The sequence below is a fragment of the Erythrolamprus reginae genome, chromosome 2 (genome assembly GCF_031021105.1).
Source record: "Erythrolamprus reginae isolate rEryReg1 chromosome 2, rEryReg1.hap1, whole genome shotgun sequence".
Taxonomy (NCBI): Eukaryota; Metazoa; Chordata; class Lepidosauria; order Squamata; family Dipsadidae; genus Erythrolamprus; species Erythrolamprus reginae.
Window position 1 is genome coordinate 92519528 of NC_091951.1, and position 18291 is coordinate 92537818.

At 39.8% G+C, this 18291-nt stretch overlaps 1 protein-coding gene across 1 annotated transcript in view; it reads right to left on the reverse strand.

The window, feature by feature from the left end:
- Positions 1 to 9275: 9275 nt before the first annotated feature.
- The window catches only part of GRM2 (glutamate metabotropic receptor 2), a 57735-nt gene continuing 48719 nt past the window's right edge, over positions 9276 to 18291 (reverse strand). The window contains exons 4-5 of the mRNA XM_070735797.1: positions 13863 to 14037; positions 9276 to 9349 (exon numbers count right to left, since the gene is read on the reverse strand). Coding sequence (XP_070591898.1) covers positions 9276 to 9349; positions 13863 to 14037 — 249 coding nt within the window. The remainder of the gene's footprint in view (positions 9350 to 13862; positions 14038 to 18291) is intronic.

Here is an 18291-nt window from a genome sequence, read left to right on the forward strand (position 1 = left end):
CTTGACCCCTTCAGCAGGCCTCTAGGAAAACACTTAAGCCCTGGCTTAAGTTGATATCTAGGCCAATGGTCTATCTCACCCAAAGTGCTGAGATAGGGTGAAGTGGACGAGAAGATTTAACAATGCTCTGCATGTGGAAATTTATATTTGGTGCCAGATTTTCAATGTTTGCAATTTTAATACATGTTTTGTTTTATTGTTGCTGTTTTAATTGACTGAGAGCCACATAAAGTTCAGTATAACAGCGTTTCCCAACCGGTGTGCCGCAGCACACTAGTGTGCCGCGAGACACGGCCACGTGTGCCGCGAAGCTAGGGAAGCTCCAGCTGGGCGGGGCGCTGCCGGTGCCTCCGACCTCCCGGCTCCTGCCCGATGCCGTGGTTTCTGGCGCTCTCCTGCTGGGCCCCAAAGAAGGAAGGCAGGAAGAAGGAGAGCTTCATTCTTCGCGCCTTTTTCCCGCCTTCCTTCTTTGGGGCCCAGCAGGAGGGCGCCAGAAACCGCGGCATCGAGCAGGAACCGGGAGGTCGGAGGCACCGGCAGTGCCCCGCCCAGCTGGAGCTTCCCTGGCTTCGGCGGCAAGTGTCCTTTGGGGCCCGGCGGGAGGGCAATGGCAGCGGAAACAGGCTGCCGGCTGCAGCGGCCCCGGGCACCGTTCCCTGTAGGCTGCGCACGCCTGCGCCAGCGCACCCCAAAATGGCCCCCGCGCACCCTTTTCCAGGGGCGCGCAGGGAGCCGCGGCCACCCGCCCGCCTGCCCGATTTCCCTCCGCGCGGCTGGGGACACGGATCCACCGCCCTCGCCAGCCCGATCTCCCTCCACCCTGCTGGGGAGGTGGATTCGCCGCCCCCGCCAGCCCGATCTCCCTCCAGTGACTGGGGACGCAGATCTACCGCCCTCGCCAGCCTGATCTCCCTCCGTGTGTGTGGGGGGGCGACGAACCAACGACCGGGGGCTGTCTGTCCATGTTGGGTGGTGCAGGGCAGGCACAGGCAGCCCCAGGGGAGAACAAGGGAGGGAGAGAAAGGAAAGAGAGAGAAAGGGAGGGAGAGAAAATTGAATGAAGGAGGGAGAGAAAGAAAGAGTAAGAAGTAGAAAGGATAGAGAAAAAGGAAGAGAAAGGGAGGGGGAGAAAGGAAAGAGGGAGGAAGGGGGGAGAGAAAGAAGATATGAAGGAGGGAGAAAAAGAAAGATAGAAAGGAAAGAGGGAGAGAAAGGAATGAGAGAAAGGGAGGGAGAGAAAGGGAATGAAAGGGAGAAGGGGTGAGAGATAGAAAGGATAGACAGGGAGAGAAAGGGAGGGAGAGGAAGGAAAGATAGATGAGAGGAAGGAGGAGACAGAAAGAGGAAGGAAGAAAGAAAGGGATGGAGAGAGGAAGGAAGAGAGAGAAAGAGGGAGGGAGAGAGAAATAGAGTGAAAGGGAGGAAGAGAGATTTTTTTTGTCCAAACTTTTTTTAGCGCCCCCCCCCCCCCCCCAATGTTCCCCAGGATGTTGAAAATATGAAAAATGTGCCGCGGCTCCAAAAAGGTTGGGAAACACTGTAGTATAAGACAATTGGCTACATAAATGTTTTAAATAAAATAAACAACAAAAGAGAAAGACCGATTTTCAGTCTCAGCAATGTGCTAAAGCTACTTAGGGAAAAAAAACTTTGGAGATATAGTCAATTACGGTCTTGTCAATTTCAGACAGCAGGCAAGGAACCAGATATGGTATTGAACAATTTGCGATTAAGCTCACAAAGCAATGAGCTTGTAAACGGTCCCACTTGGTAAAGAGATGCCTGGCCAATATTTGATTTTAAGGCTATGACTTTTGGAGAGTTGACATGGGAGCAAAAAGGAAGGCATGTCCTCCTTTTGCTGTAAGTCTGGCAACCCTGTGTAAGAACCTCATGATTCTCAAGACTTCAGTAATAAAAAAAAGCACTTTATTTACATAAATTACAAAAAAATCACAAACTGGATCACAAAAAGTCTACTTTAAATTCTGGTTTTTTAAACAATATACATCACAATAATACTTTTTAAAATTTAGATAATACTTACATTCTCTTTTGTTATTGTTTTGTACAGGAGCACTTTTTCATTCTTATCGTTCCCATATTCTGCAAACAATTCTATCTTTTGGTGAAAACATCCCTTTAATTATTGGTCCCATTCAGATGTGTTGACTGCATTTCCCATCTTTAGCGAGGCTATATTGGCCCTGATGGTGTGGATGATTGTGAGTGTAGTCCCGCGTATAAAATTGGGGAGATTGAGCCCTACTTGAACTATCAGGGAGCATTGGTTCAAATCAACTCAGATATCAATTGGTTACCTTGAGTCAATCTTAGTCTGAGTTTAATTTACAAGACGGTTATGAATATAAAAATATGGAGCAGGGCACTCAGGATATACAGTATCTCCCTTGTGGGAGAGAGAAATTAAAATTTGATAAATGACAGAAGTGATTGGTTTGAATGACATAGTTTGAGATTTGTATATTTTATCATAAATGTTTACTTTAGATATCTTCCACAAGGGAGTTGCCCTGCTCCGTTTTTTAAAATCTTCATAACTATCTTGCCAATTAAACTCAAAGGCTAAGTTTGACTTAGGGTAATCAGTTGATATCTAGGTAATATATAGGTCAACAAGTCTCTTATGACAGTTCAATCATTGTTCAACCATCTGACACCTTTCAGGTGAGAGTGGCTAAATACCTAAATTCACATCCCCCTCCCTTGCATTTTACCTATACAAGTAATAATACAAATATATTGCAGCAGGACCACTGTTACCCTGGCTGTCATAGAGGAATTAGCAGCTTAGGGATTTTCTACCACACATTTTACTGCCTTTTACTGAATACAAAATAGTGTTCAGCTGAAATAGACAATTACAAGTGATGGAAAAGTAAGAGTCCTTCAGCTAAGTTTTGAAACTTCCACACTGAGATTTGCAGTACACAGTTAAAGCTATTCTACTTTCTCTATTTACTAAAACTACAGGCCTTATCCTTCAGATTATAATATCTACTTGAATCATGCTATGATGCTAAGGGACATTAATAGCTGTTTTTTATTCTTTCCCCAGGCTAGCGTGTTTACCTTGTCAGGTTTGCAGGTGGAATAGCTATCCCAATTGCTACATTTAGAATTTTCCATTCAGGTTTCCATGTCATCTTAGTTTGGTTTTATTGCCTTTTTTTCATATGTGTTTATCAGGAATATAGTATTTCCCAAATCCAAGAAACACATTTTTCCTAGCATATGAAAAATGTTCACTTAATTTAGTAATGTGTAGGCTGTTCTTCATTATATAATGGATATTTTGGCTTACCGTTAAAGAAATGAGTTCACAGTCATAGCACGTAAAACACTTAGCCAAACTGGGCTGTTCTTGAAAAAGTTAAGATGTGTCAGACCAGGTTAGTTTTTGGGTGGGAGAGAATCAGGATACTAGAGCTATAGACTAGTTTGAGAAATGGAGACAATATTGCAAAAGAAGGTATGGGCAAGCCAATAAACCAACATGGACATGCCTGTCTTGTCCTTTTGAGCCAAGCTCTGTGTGTGACTCAACTTTAAAAGGGCAAGAAGGAAGGTGCCATCCATTAGTATGGTAACAGCAACACCACTAAACTGCTGTACTGATTATGACTCAAATGAAACTCCTATAGTATCAATCTTCCCCAGACGATTTAATCACCCAAGAAACTGCTAATCTAAGGATGTTCTTTTTCTTTCATAATCATAGAGGTCTCTCTTTCTAATCAATAGTTTTAATATGATTGGTTAGAGATAAGGCTAAGGGAAATGTTTTCCTCCATGGAGAAACATGGAAGTTCTAGAAAAGTTGATTCTATAAGGCGCAATTTTATTCCTTGTATAATAACTGCTAATGTTTCTTGCAAGTGGATTGATATTACAGAATGGTCTGGTTGAAAGGAATGTCAGGTGTTACTTAATCCAATTCTGCCCTACTCTGACAGATGACGATGGTTTCATCTTCAGTGAAAGAACTCATCACTTCATTAGGCAGACTTTTCCACTGGCTAAAAGTTGCAACATCAGGCAATTCCTCCCAGGATTTAGCCTGAGCCTACTTCCTTTGTAGTTTATTCCACTGATTCTGCTCCTGCTCTCTGGACAGTGGAACAGTGATAACTCTTCAGCTATTTGAAGACAGCTACCTCCGCAAAGTCATCTTTGCTGTAAGGTAAATATTATCAGATTGCTAGCCACACTCTGTAAACCAAACCAAAAATTAATTCCACAAAAAAGCTAAACTACTTTTTATTAATATTGACTATAGCAACAGAATTTTGCAAGTCTGACTGCTTTTTCATCATACCCCTTATACTCATGAAAGGGTCTGCCTGAATTGCTGACACACATAGTGCCTTCTTGTTTTGGACTTAAACCATGTTTTTTTTAATCCCTTGCCACTTTGGTAATGACTCTGGCCTAGCTTGTCAAAATTATCTTCCTTACTTGCTACTGAAATCCTTTAGTTATTTTTCTTAGGATTGGTTTTCAGACCAGTTACCAACTTGGCAACCCTCTCCTAGACTTGCCCCGGTTTGTTCCTAGAGAGTCCTATAACAGAAAACCATATATCATAGAAACATAGAAGATTGACGGAAGAAAAAGACCTCATTGTCCATCTGGTCTGCCCTTATACTATTTCCTGTATTTTATCTTAGGATGGATATATGTTTATCCCTGGCATGTTTAAATTCAGTTACTGTGGCTTTACCAACCACGCCTGCTGGAAGTTTGTTTTATGCTTAAGACCTTCCACCATTCTTGTAGCCCATCTTTGGACCCCCTCCTCCCTACTGAACCCCCTCCTCCCTACTGATCTTCTGATCTTCCCCCCAACTAACCTCAGAATGTGTTCTTGTGTTCACTTTCCTATTAAAAACACTTCCATCCTGAACTTTATTTAACCCTTTAACATATTTAAATGTTTCGATCGTGTCCCCTCTTTTCCTTCTGTCCTCCAAACTATACAGATTGAGTTCATTAAATCTTTCCTGATAAGTTTTATGCTTAAGACCTTCCACCATTTTTGTAGCCTATCTTTGGACCCGTTCAATTTTATCCATATCTTTTTGTAGGTGAGGTCTCCAGAACTGAACACAGGATTCCAAATGTGGTCTCACCAGTGCTGTACATACAGCGGGATCACAATCTCCCTCTTCCTGCTTGTTATACCTCTACCTATGCAGCCAAGCATCCTACTTGATTTTCCTACCGCCCGACCACACTGCTCACCCATTTTGAGACTGTCAGAAATCACTACCCCTAAATCCTTCTCTTCTGAAGTTTTTGCTAACACAGAACTTTCAATACAATTGGAAGTATTATACAATATCCAGAATTATAATTCTCTCTTGCTTGTTTCAGTGAATCTGGAGTTGCCTGCTGAATAAGAGTGTAGTGACATACCACCCACTGACTCAGAAAGAGGAGTACCCAAGTAGCAGCCCTAAGGCATTAATGGGGCACCCTTGGCAACCCCATTTTTTTCAAAGAGGCGGAAATGTTTGCTTGTTATTATCTCATGCTAAGCAGCACCTAAGCAGCCCAGCCATGTTGCTGTCACCGGCAGATGAAGCACATCCCTGTGATAGTAGAAATTCTTCACAGAATCATTTACTTGCAGAGGAAATCTAGTATTGGCATACTATATTTGTAGCTGATCAATGAAAAAGAGGCATTAAAACCATATTGTTTTATACCTAAACCCCAATTATGATAATTCATCATCCCTGTATTGCCTAGTTCCAACACTGACATTGATAACACTGAAAACTGTTTCAACCTTATAATACTTTTAGATACCCAAGAAGCTGTTTTTATCATTTTGGGGGCTATTCTTCAGATGAATCCCCACAGGCAGTTCACCTGGGGAACATTTGAGAAATGGAAAATATAGTTCAGTTTTTGGATCGGTTTAAAATTCAAAGTACAGTACGTGCTTTTTAAAATGATATTGGAAAAGCTAGTCTTCCTGGTTGTGAGGTAGTTCTACCTCCCTACCTCACTCCACCTGTGAGCTGCAGGGAGAACTGCTCATTCCAGACCATGCGTAAGGCTTACATTAATCATTGCTACTATTCTAGTAGCCTTGTGGCACACAATAAGTATGGTGGTTTTATAAACAGAGAAGTAAAATTGTGCTTTTCATATTTATGTTAGCTTCCCTGGTGGCCAAGCCTTCAAATTCCTTCCACATTCCTTTGATACACTTTACTCCTGAACAAATTTAAGAACATACTGACATAATAGCATATATTTTTTTAGTGAGATAGAGAAATACGAGAATTCATTTTCTTCAGCTGCCAGGAAATGGATGTTCAAACCTTTCACAAATATAAGCTCCATCCCAAATGATTGTCGAGCATCAGAATTAACAGTGGCGTGCAATAAACCACCAAAGCACACAAAGGGAGAAATAGCTTCTTCTTTTTTTGTGCTACTTTAAGATGAGGGTTAGTATTTTCTTAAAACAGAGCGAGCATTGTGATGTTTAATTCTTTAAATCTTATTAAAGAAGCCCAAGTCGAAACCATAGATACTGGGGTGGCAGAAGCCTCCAATTTATCCTTGCCCAAAGTAATGAAGGAAATTATTCTGCCATTGTGATTTCACTTGGATTTGGCACACTACAAAGCTTTCTTGGAAAAACCATTTACCCCTTTTATAAAGCACAAGTGCCAGATTTCTATAGATTGTGCAAAAACATATTTCAATCTGCTGCTAACATAACATACTAACAGCAGGATAGTATGCTGCTAACAATGTGATCTTTTCCCATTCTGGAAAGTTTGTGAAAGTCTTCCACGTGAGCAAGAGTTCCTCAAAATCTGGATGAGCACAGACTGTTTTTCCCAATCTAGCAAAGAATTTCATTTGCATTGTAATTTTGCCAGAAGCACTGAAGACTGAAGAGCAGTCTGCAGTTGAGATTTCTTCCCTGTAAGCAGCTGCCTGAACAAAGGCTTCTTTTTCTCTCACACTCAAACCAACATCCCACTTATAAACCACTGCTCTTTCCTTTGTGCTGGCCTCAATGAAAGTTTGTTGAAGATGTTTTTGCCTCAGCCTCCAACTTTGGATAGCCCAAAGCTTTTCCTGTGTTGACAGTGAGTTCTTGAAGGTTTCACGAGCCACGATGAAGGATTTAGTGCCTCTCCTAGGCAGTATGGTGTAAAATGTGTCCATTAACCAACGGTACAGGAGCAGCTTAGAATAAATCATGGCTATGCTTGCACAAAGATACCAACTATGGTTAACTGAACGGTCTAATCAATTGGCTTTGTACAAAACACCAAGGCATAAATTAGCAAAAGACATTTTTAGTCTTAACATTCTATGTTAACTCAACAGCCACTCACAGATGGTTCTTGGCGTAAATTGTAACTGATGAAGTGGTTTGCACCAAAATATTCAGCACCATATATACTTGGGCGTAAAGGGTTTCCCTTCAAACCCTTCAGCAGCATTTCCAAAGTAGATAAATTGGCCCAGAGATGACAAATGGAATCTTTGAGAGATGAACTCCCCCCCACTTTACAATTAGGAAGAGTTTGTGATGGTGTTTGGTGGCTCTTTCAAGGAAGCCTTTTGGTGCTTAAGAATGATAGATACTGGCAGATCCTCCAAAGAGTGACACTAACTGGAGCACCCAGTTTCTCACTACCCACATAACATTGTCCCTTGATGCATCTGACAGATTTGAAAAGGCAACTCTACGAGCAGGGATATAGCAACAAAAGCAGAGAAGACAGATGGAGGCTGGGCAGACTTTTCCATGGAGAAAAAAATGTGCTGTTAAGTAATTTAGCTCACTGGCAACACTGGCAGCTTAAAAGAAGAAATAATTGTGCTATAATAAAGTTGTTGCCGAGAGCAGGCTACATGTAGAGACAGGTGCAAGAGTCTTCCGAAAGAGAAGTTTGACATTTTTCCCCAGATTTGTTCCTGGCCCAAAGCAAGTACTAAAGTTCCTTTATAACGTGTTGCCTCTTCCTTTGGATACCAGAAGTTCTGTGCATCCCTTTAGAAACCAACAGAAATGATTGCCATCCTAGTTCTAAGAGCAAAGAACTTTAGCCGACAGCTGTGGAATAGCAACGGCTATAAGGCAGCCGACAATATTTGTGAAACTAGATAGAAGGTAAGGAGAAGAAATATTTTCCACGCTAGAAGAATGTTCTCATTTTTTCCATCTGGGTGCAGTAGCATTTTGTCCTCTTACTAAGTAGCTTGGATAAACTCTTGCTTGCTTAAGATCCTACATTTCACCATAATTGAATGCCTATGAATTATTAGGTCACAAACTATTGGGCTTATACTGGCACTATATCTCTCAATAACTACTGTATAATTCAAGTAACAAGATCAAGGTCTTCCTCTTCATACAAGAGAGGAAGGTCTGGAGATCAGAATCCCCTCTGAATAAATGTCTATAGTCCTGAATCATCATGGACATTTTCAGGCACCTTTTAATTAGTCTGTACAACGAATTCTTTGCTTATTCCGCTATTATTGCCAACAGTACTACCTAACCATCAAAGAAGATTTCAGTGTGCATCTTCTGTATTGTTTTCAAAATACTGTAATTCAATTGGAGTGCTTTTCTTCCGGGTTCTGTGTATTAAATTCCATTTGTGCATTTACTTTTCTTTGTAGATTATGTCATAGGTTTGTTTATCAAAGAAAGCTCTCACTGAATGCTAAGTTTGTAAAACAAACTGAAGAATATAACAATTTGGTCCAATGCAGTTAAGATGCCAGAGTCTTCAGGTTTTTAAATATAAGATCTCTTCCATCTCTTGCACTGTGCCAAATTTTCCTTGGTTACTTCATAATTTGAAGTCTAACAGAGAAAAAGATGAAAAGGAATGCAAACAGAAAATGTTAGTTTAGATCATTGTCTTGTAACCCAGACTGTATATTTGAACCAGTCTTTTATGTGTCCTACACTATGGAGGCACTAGATTACTTTTTTTAAAGAAAAAAAAACCCTCCCCACACTAAGCTGAAATATTCCTGCCTCTCTGCATTGGTCTTTGTCTTTGAAAATAAAACTTTGATCACATGTCTTGTGTCCCTATTCCTTTGCCTTGAAAAAAAATGTCCAACAGGTGAACTTGGAAACTAGTTGCTGTTGTTATCTTTTAAGGAAAGAAAAGGCCCAGTGGGAAACAAAAAAGGCATTTGTTTGTAGGAGATGAGCACAACGGCTACAAATACTCATGGTCACCAAGCACAAGTGTTCACAAGGAGGAGGTCGTAGAATCCACCACTTCGCGGCCATTGCAGACTGTTGGGACATATTGAGAAGTTGACCCTGGAAGACACAAATTGGGAAAAGATTTCAAAGGATGGTAATTAAGAATCTCAGGCTTAACAATGTGTCAAACATCACCATTCACAAGTCCCCTTCTCCACTGATAAAGGAGTTCACGGTAGGCAAACTGTTCAAATGAAAAACATTACATCCAGCTAAATTGCCAGTATATTTGGAGAAATCTGTCAAAGCACATAAAATGTGAAATAATCAAGGAGAAGGAGTAGAAATTGCTTGAAGCAAACTTTAAAATGGGGAACGGAATAAAACTGGTCTTTTCATTAATCACTATTTTCAAAAAAGCTAGAAATTTCACCCAGTACATTTTCTTACATACTGATCTATCAGCTAGTTTGATTTATAAAATGACAGCTGGTGTTATGTTCTGAGAAGCTGAGAAGTTTTCACTCCAGTCTGACCAGGAACTCAAGCAGGTAAAATCTGATTGGCTCCTGATTTAAAGGTCTCCCTATTTAAACTCCTGTCTATTATACTAGGGCCTCGCTGATGTTTGCTAGCTGTGACCAATAAAGAGCTGAGGTCACTAAGCTGTCTCTTGCCTCCTGGCATGTTCTGTTATCTTTTCCCTTGAGAAACTCTTGAGCAGCCTGATATTTATCTACACCCCCCCCCCCCAAATTCTTCTGTTCAACAGCTTGATTGGATGATGGTGCTTTTTCATGCAGATGAAGCAGTAGTGAAATTCAATTTTTTTTACTACTAGTTCTATGGGTGTGGTGTTGCTTGGTGGGCGTGGCAAAGAAAGAATACTACAAAATCCCTCCCCACTCCCTCCCCACTCCGGGGGGGGGGGAGGGTTTTGCAAAATCTTCATTCCCACCCCACTCTGGGGCCAGCCAGAAGTGGTATTTGCCAGTTCTCTGAACTACACAAAATTTCTGCTACCAGTTCTCCAGAACCTGCTGGATTTCACCCTGAGATGATGAAGGCAAAGGCAAAGAATGAGACCAGCAGTGCCAAATTAGTGAGATGCTGTTGGAGAAGACATGTGAACATCTTGAAAACTCCAGATGCTATACTCATCTAATAATGGTAGGGTTTTAAAATGCAAACTATAGACATTGGAAACATAATCAGATTATACATTATTATTATTATTGAAGAGAGAGAAAAAAGTGATTCATGGATGTAGCAATATCAGCCAGTAGTTCAATCGACAAAAAACCACATAGTAACAAAATACATGATTTGCAAATTGCAGTTTGAAAAGGTTTGGAAGAAAAGGTCAGTTTTAATACCAATAGGAATCAGGGCTCTTGAAGCCATAGAGATTCTCCAAATATTTGGAAATTTACTGGACTTGACACCAATATATTTTTTTGGGGGGGGGGCATAACCTACCTTGCTTGGAACTTCCTCCATACCGCAAAGATGCCTACAAGATCCTAGGCTCATGATGGTGAACCTATGGCACACGTGCCACAGGTGGCAGACGGAGCCATATTAGAAAGCATGCAAAACGCAGCCCTATGTCAACATATGCACATTGACCAGCTGATTTTTGGGCTTCTTTTCTTTCGTTTTCACACTCCCCAGGCTTCAGGGAAGTCTCTTGAAGCCTGGGGAAGGTGAAAAACGGCCCAATGGCACAACCAAAAGTTCATTTCTCACAGTGCAGGCTACTGTTACTCTCTCTTTATATTTTCATTCTATATCTGAAAAGAGTCTTGATTTAATTATTTTACCAAGACATATTTACTGGGAAAACAAGTTACTGTAGAACAGTGTTTCCCAACCTTGGCAACTTGAAGATATTTGGACTTCAATTCCCAGAATTCCCCAGCCAGCACTGCTGTAGATAACACAATAAATAAATAAATGGCCTTCACTGCTGAATTCAAATGGCTTACAAAGATGGTTCTGCAGTTTATGTCCAGAAGCAGACAAGACAAATCCTGTGACAAAATACTAGCTATCATCTTTGTGTCGTTTCTTTTTTTGGTGATTATTTTCACAGATCAATTGCTCTGTGAAATCTTATGACACGATTTCACATTCAGAGAAGAGCCAAGAATAGTGACTCAAGAGAGGACAAGATGGTGACACAAAATTAACACCATTAGCTGATGGTTTTAGCTTAGCTGTTTGTTTGGTTTTGATTAAGAAAAAACAATGTCACAGATCCTCCTTCTTCACCTTTCTTTTTGATGTTCAATATATGCACATAGATAGTTATTTGCTTATCATCAGTTAATATTTTCTTTCACTACATACATATATTTATTTGTTGTATAAAAGACATAATTTGTCAACCATATTGTTGACTATCACTATCAAACAACTTAATATTAAGTATTCGTATCTAATATGTGGAATTGTGTGTTTATTTTCTTTAATTCTGTATACTATATTGTATTCATTTTGGATATTTATGAAGAAGGTACAAATTTGTTTTTAGGGGTTTTATGTTCCATAGACTTATAGTGCAGTGTTTCTATATTTTCATTTTATTTGGGTACAAAGGGAAGGAGTATCTCGTTTTACTTTTCCTTTAGGTTTTTTAATGTATTTTTTTCTGTTTGAGCCATTTGTATCAATTTTTCCATATTTTGTAAAATTCGGATTTATCTTTTTCCTGTAATTCCAAAATCATTTTGGTCATTTCTGCACATTCAAGGTCCTTAATTATGAAGCTTAAAGTTGTGGGGGCTGTTTCTGTTTTCCAATTTTGCGCATATAGCAATCTTGCTGCCTTTATAATATGGAGGATTAAGTATTTGTCATCATTTTTAAATTTCTGCTTTGCAATACCAAGAAGGAAAAGTTCAGGTTTTAAAAGGATTGTCTGTGCCACAATTTACTCTAGATAGCTTTTGATTTTGCGCCAAATTTTTTTAGCAACTGGGCAAGTCCACCATAGGTGATAGTAGGTCCCTGTTTCCCTTTTGCATTCCCAATATAGTGGTGAAATATTTGGATACATTTTGTTGAGTTGTGCCGGGGGAAGGTGCCAACGGTAAAACATTTTATATAAGTTTTCCTTGTATGATGTTGCTAGTGTTAATTTGTAGTTTGTGTTCCAAATTTTTTCCCATTCTGCTATGTTTATGGAATATCCAAAATTTTGGCACCAAGATATTTCCTTTCACTTCTTCATCAGCCATATTGTAAGTGAGTAGAAAGTTATATATTTTGGAAATTATTTTTTTGTTGGGGCCTAAAAGAATCTTATCTAAGAAAGTGTTGTTTTGAAAGCCATATTTAGTTTTATCTTCTTCACATTTCATATACCCTTCTTCATATACTGTCTCTATACCTGATTGTTTTCAGACTTTTTCTATAATGGTTATGTTTTATATAAATCATACAGTATATTAATTGTTATATGATATTCAAATACAAAGAAAGTTTCCCAGTTTGTGGGAAAATAGAATCACTTTATCAGGTAAGACATTTAACAAACCTCCTTAGCAACATTGGCTAATACTGAGGGTGGAGGTTTATTTTCCGAGCTTGTGGGTTGGTTTCTGAACATTTTGTTACCAGGCAAGGTAACATCTTCAGTGGAATTCAAGGGATTTCTGTGTCAGTGTTCTTTTATTTATAAGGGTTTCAAGTGTGTGTGTGTGTGTCAAGCAAGGGTCTTGTGATGGGTCTTGTGATAGGTCGGATGTGAGTCATCAGTGAGAGTCTTGTGATGGGTCTTGTGATAGGGAGGTTACATCAGATCAGGGTCATTGGGAAGTGAACTGCTGGTGGAGGGAGTTGGGTGGGTTGATTGGAGGCCAGTCCTGTCTCTGGTTTGCTGTGCAGTTGATTTGGATTCTCAGGGGTTCGTAGGCTGGTTGTAGGTCAGTGTGTCTGTTGATCGAAGTGCCAGGCTTTGATGAACTCATGAGCATAGCTGGTGGTAGAGTGACCAATGATTTTTGTGTTACTCCAATTGAACTGGTGTTGTTTAGTGTCAGTGTGGGAAGAGGCTGATTAGTTGATATGGTGGCTGATTATGTTGTTATATTGACTATTTAAACTGGCATAAACTGCAGATTATAATTTTGTCTCCATCACATTATGCCCAAATCCAAAACTATGATTAATCTAACTACAATTAGTGAAAACCTTTTGAACTATGATTTCCAGGTTCCCACTGAGCACACTTAAGCCTTAGTTCATCAGAGTTCAAGACCTGGTGGTTGTCAAAATTGAAATAAATAAAATAAAATCCTTCTGCAGAGGAGAGGTATAAGTACTGCAACTTGTCTTCATCCTGCTAGATTTATAGTTTTGCATTATGTGTAAATGTAGCCATGGGTGATAAAACCAACAACTTGTTGCTTTGCTCTATGCTAACATCTACTGTACATGAACCCCCAGATATTTAAGACATGGTAGATTAAAGACAATCCAGCCATACAACAGTCAGAATATGTTGCTGCTATAGATCGATTTATCCACTGAGTACACAGAGTAAAGAAAATATTTGCTGTCAGTCAAACTGTAGATAAATATAAGGTGGGGATCATTGCTTGTAAGGACTCTCTCTCACACTCACCCTGGGAGTGGCTGGAGCCTGCAGCTGTCACACTGAATCGGTTGGTGGAAACACGATGGCTGGTGACGTTTTTCTGGGGCTGGAACAGAATGATATGCAGCTTGGGGGTAAAGAGGCAGCCAAGAACTACTGTGCCACTTAGGCTAACTGAGATGCACATTGTTGTGGTCTGAACCTGTAAAGGAGAAAAGAAAGAAGCAAACCAGTCCAGCAACCTGAAGCATAAAGCAAGGACATTAAAAAAAAACCAGGGATGGATCTACGGGCACTTTAACTATCCGGGTGTAATAATCCACTGGTCCACTTTGTGAAGAAATGTTCACGTAAAGTCCAATCCCAACAATAACTATAATCTTTGGGCAGCTTGAAAGACGTTTCCCTACCATGATCATTGAACAAGGTATGGAGCTTCCTTGTATCTCAAAATGCTTTTAGGCCCATTTGAAATGAGAACAAACTGTGTCATAGGTATGGGGGGCTTAAGATATTTGCAGGAAGCTCTGGGATTGGAGCCACATTGGCACAGCCCTGTGCTTGCCCCAAAGGAAAGGCTATTCTAACATTTTTCTAATGATTCTAACAATACCTTCAGGACTGTCTTCTGCTGCACGAATCCCAGCGGCCGATTAGGTCGCACAGAGTCAGCCATCTCCGGATCCCATTGACTGAACAATGTCGTCTGGCGGGACCCAGGGGAAGAGCCTTCTCTGTGGCGGCCCCGGCCCTCTGGAATCAACTCCCCCCTGAGATTAGAACTGCCCCCACCCTCCTCGCCTTCTGTAAGTCTCTGAAAACCCACCTATGTTGCCAGGCATGGGGTAACTGATGTATCCCCTTGCTAATAAGATTTATGTATGGTATGATTGGGCTGTATGGTTATTTTTAATGATAAGGGTTTTTAGACAGAGTTTTTTAAATTATTGGATTTGTCATATATTGTTCACTGTTGTTGTGCCCTGAGTCTTCGGAGAGGGGTGGCATAAAATTAAATTTATTATTATTAATAATTATTAAATTATTTTTAATGTCTTTTTTTCTTTTCCTAGAAAAGAGCAAACTTGTGGTAGACTTGGCTAAGAGGCATTATAGAGGAACCAACTAAGAAAGGGATTCTGGATCTCCTGAGCTGAAAACGTTCTGGGAGGCAGTGGACGTGCACTTCCACTGCAGTGGTGGGTTGCTCTCGGTTCAGACCAATTCTTAGCACCGGTAGCGCCAGCAGCGGGAGGCTCCGCCCATCTGCCCAGGATGCTTTTGCACATGCATAGAAGCATTGTACAAGTGAACCAGAAGCAAAATCATTTACAACCCACCACTGCCTTACTGGTAGGGAATGAGTCCTTGTGGGCAAGATGCTGGAAATGTCCAAATTTGTAGGAGAAACGTTTGCAAGACTTTCCATCAGACTTTCCTGAGAGTTGAAATATGGCATTGGAAAAGTGACACAAGACTCTCCTTTACCCCACCCCCAGTACTTCCCAAACAGCCCTGACTATTGATATAGGCTGAGTTAATTCCCTCCTAGTGGAAGAGGGGAGAAGAAAAACAATGACCTATTCCACCATACAATCTCCCTATTTCTATTATTAGATTGCTGTGTAACATTCTTCAAAGCTACACATGGATTTTGGGATTCAGTGTCTTCTCTAACAGCAATTGATAAAGATACATGGAGACTCCAGTAAGAAGCTTAACACCAGTTTAAAAATTAGGAAATATAACAATCCTATCCCCAAATTTCAGGAAAAAATAGAACACCTAGTGCCCAATATAGCTGTATCTATTCTGAATTATTTTCCTGCAAAGATATTGTCTAGCCAGACATTAAGATAGGCCCACAGCTGTCCAAATACTTCTCTGAGCTCGACCAATATGGCGTCCCAGTTCAATAATCCAATTCTAATCCAATTTAAGGTTGGAAGAATTAAACTATTTTAGGTTGCTGCTTAAATGTTAAAATGAATGCATAAAAATACATTAAAAGAAGTGGGTGGTTAAAGTGTAAGAAAGACTAGCAGAGATTTATACAATGTGGTGAAAGAGACTCATCTCAGAAATTAAGCAATCCTTTTTTTTGCACCCAATCAATGCATTTTCCATGTTGTCAGAAGTCAATTCCCACATATAAATGGATTTCAATACAACAGAGTGTGAAATATGAAATAAAAAAATATTATGAGAAAAGCTCAGGAGACCCGTGGCTGTCTTCAGGAATATACACATTAATTATTTTTAACTTCTTCAGTCAGTAAGGAATTAAAGTATTTTCACAATAACTCTACTGATTTGGAGGTAAAAAGGAATATGAAATGAATGTAGTTTTAGCAAGATGAAATGAATGTACCTCTACTTAAGAACTTAATTTGTTCCATGACCAGGTTCTTAAGTAGAAAAGTTTGTAAGTAGAAACAATTTTTTCCATAGGAATCAATGTAAAAGCAAATAATGCCTGCAAATACATTAGGAAAGAAATAAAAGCTCGGAATTTGGATGGGAGGAGGAGGAGGAAGAAGAAGAGGAGGGGGACAATCGCTGCCGAAGGAAGAAGGTGAAGTGACGGGAATCAAAAAAATCCAAAACTTTAAGACTTAAAAAAAAAGAGAGAGGGGGACTCTGAGGTGGCGAGGAGGAGCATGCGCCTCCCATACACTCGGCGCGAGGCTGCCTCCCATACACTGCGCCAGAGAGAGAAACCCAGGGGGAATGGCAGAAAACTGGCTGGGCCTTCGTGACGCTCTCAAATTTCCTTGGGAAATTTTTCCAGACTTGGGTTCTTAAGTAGAAAATGGTTCTTAAGAAGAGGCAAAAAAAATCTTGAACACCTGGTTCTTATCTAGAAAATTTCTTAATTAGAGGCGTTCTTAAGTAGAGGTATCACTGTATTGAGAAAAAAAACTCAGCCACAATTACTTTTATACTTGTAAATCTTACTAGTTAATAGTCTATACTTCATTTAAAGTTCGTAACTATAGTATTTTCTACTTTAACCCAGCAATATGTAAGCTCCACATAGCTGCCCTGAATCCCATGGGTTTGGGCGCCATATAAATTAAATTAAATGAGGAAATGTGGGAAAATGTTGAGACAGCTTTCTGTCTAGACATATTAGCTAGAATAGTCAAGAAACTAAAGTCTTGGAATCTTGCCTTTTAGAGCTTAATTCATCATCTTGATATTTTGCATCTAGGAGTTTTCCTGTTTGTTCCATAGAAGTCTAAATTCATTCAAGAAGCCATAAACCTAAGAACTTTTCTCCCAGCACCAGCTATTCTTTAATTTGCCCTGAAAACATCCAAATTTTTTCTCCTCAACTATGTCCTAATTTGCATTTGTGGCTGGTTTCATATTCTGTGCTAAATCCTGTATGATTTATGTGGTGTGTTTTTTTTAATGTCTAACCTTTTGTATCTAAGATGCAACCATTTGAATGGCAACTAGATGGCAACAAAGGATTTTTGCAGCCCTCTTATGGAAGTCCTACTTTTGCTTCAGAGCTCTCTGAGAGTCTGGTTTATAATTCATTGTAGTGCATTACAACCAGCAACTGTGACTTATTTAGCAATTTATGATTAAACTAAGCCAGGTTTTTAGAATGATATGTGAATCCAATCTATTACAAATGTTAAACCTGGTTCCTCTTCAAGGATTTTTTAAAAAAAATGTTTAGGTACTTCTACATTTCATGTCCCCTCCTCAGATATTAAGCAACTTACATTCCAAGCAATTAGAAACCATCAAAAGGTATTAATACAGATCCATGCAGTTCCCTTAGCAACATTTTCCCAAGTGGTTTGCCAGGATCTTCTTCCAAGATGTTTTTAAATTCCCAGATTAGGCCAGAGGGAGTGGCTGGCTCAAAGACCCTCAGATAGCCTCCCTATTTAAGGAAAATCTAGAACTCAGGTCACCCTGGTCCTAGTCTAATGCCAGGTGGGTAGATGTTAATTACAAAGTCCTTTTGTTTGTTGAATTGGAGTTAGGACTGTGTGTGTAGGGATTATAGTATTGCTTGTTTAAGACAAGGAATGTGAAACTATGAATGCTGTATTGGAGTTAAGTGGGTTGCCAGGCTGTTGGGGTTTTTTTTTAAGGAAGAAAGCTTATGATTATTGAAGGGATATGTTTCTTTTTGGGATTTTTGGTGCAGTAGATGAAGAAGGAGAATTGATCTATTGCTATAGGCAGCAGGAGATAAGGGAATTTTTGAATATGCTTTATTTGAAGGAGGAGAGAATTTGAATATTGTAGTGGGATAGATGCCATGTATTTAATACACAGGTGAAAGGTTTGCAGCTGAGTTGTTACGTTTATTTATTACGTATTATTAGAGGTTTGAGAATGAGAGAGAAGTTATAAAGCATCTTGATAGCTTTAGTTGACAGTTGGCAGGAGAGGAGGGAATTTCGTGTCAGTGACTTCTGTTAATGTA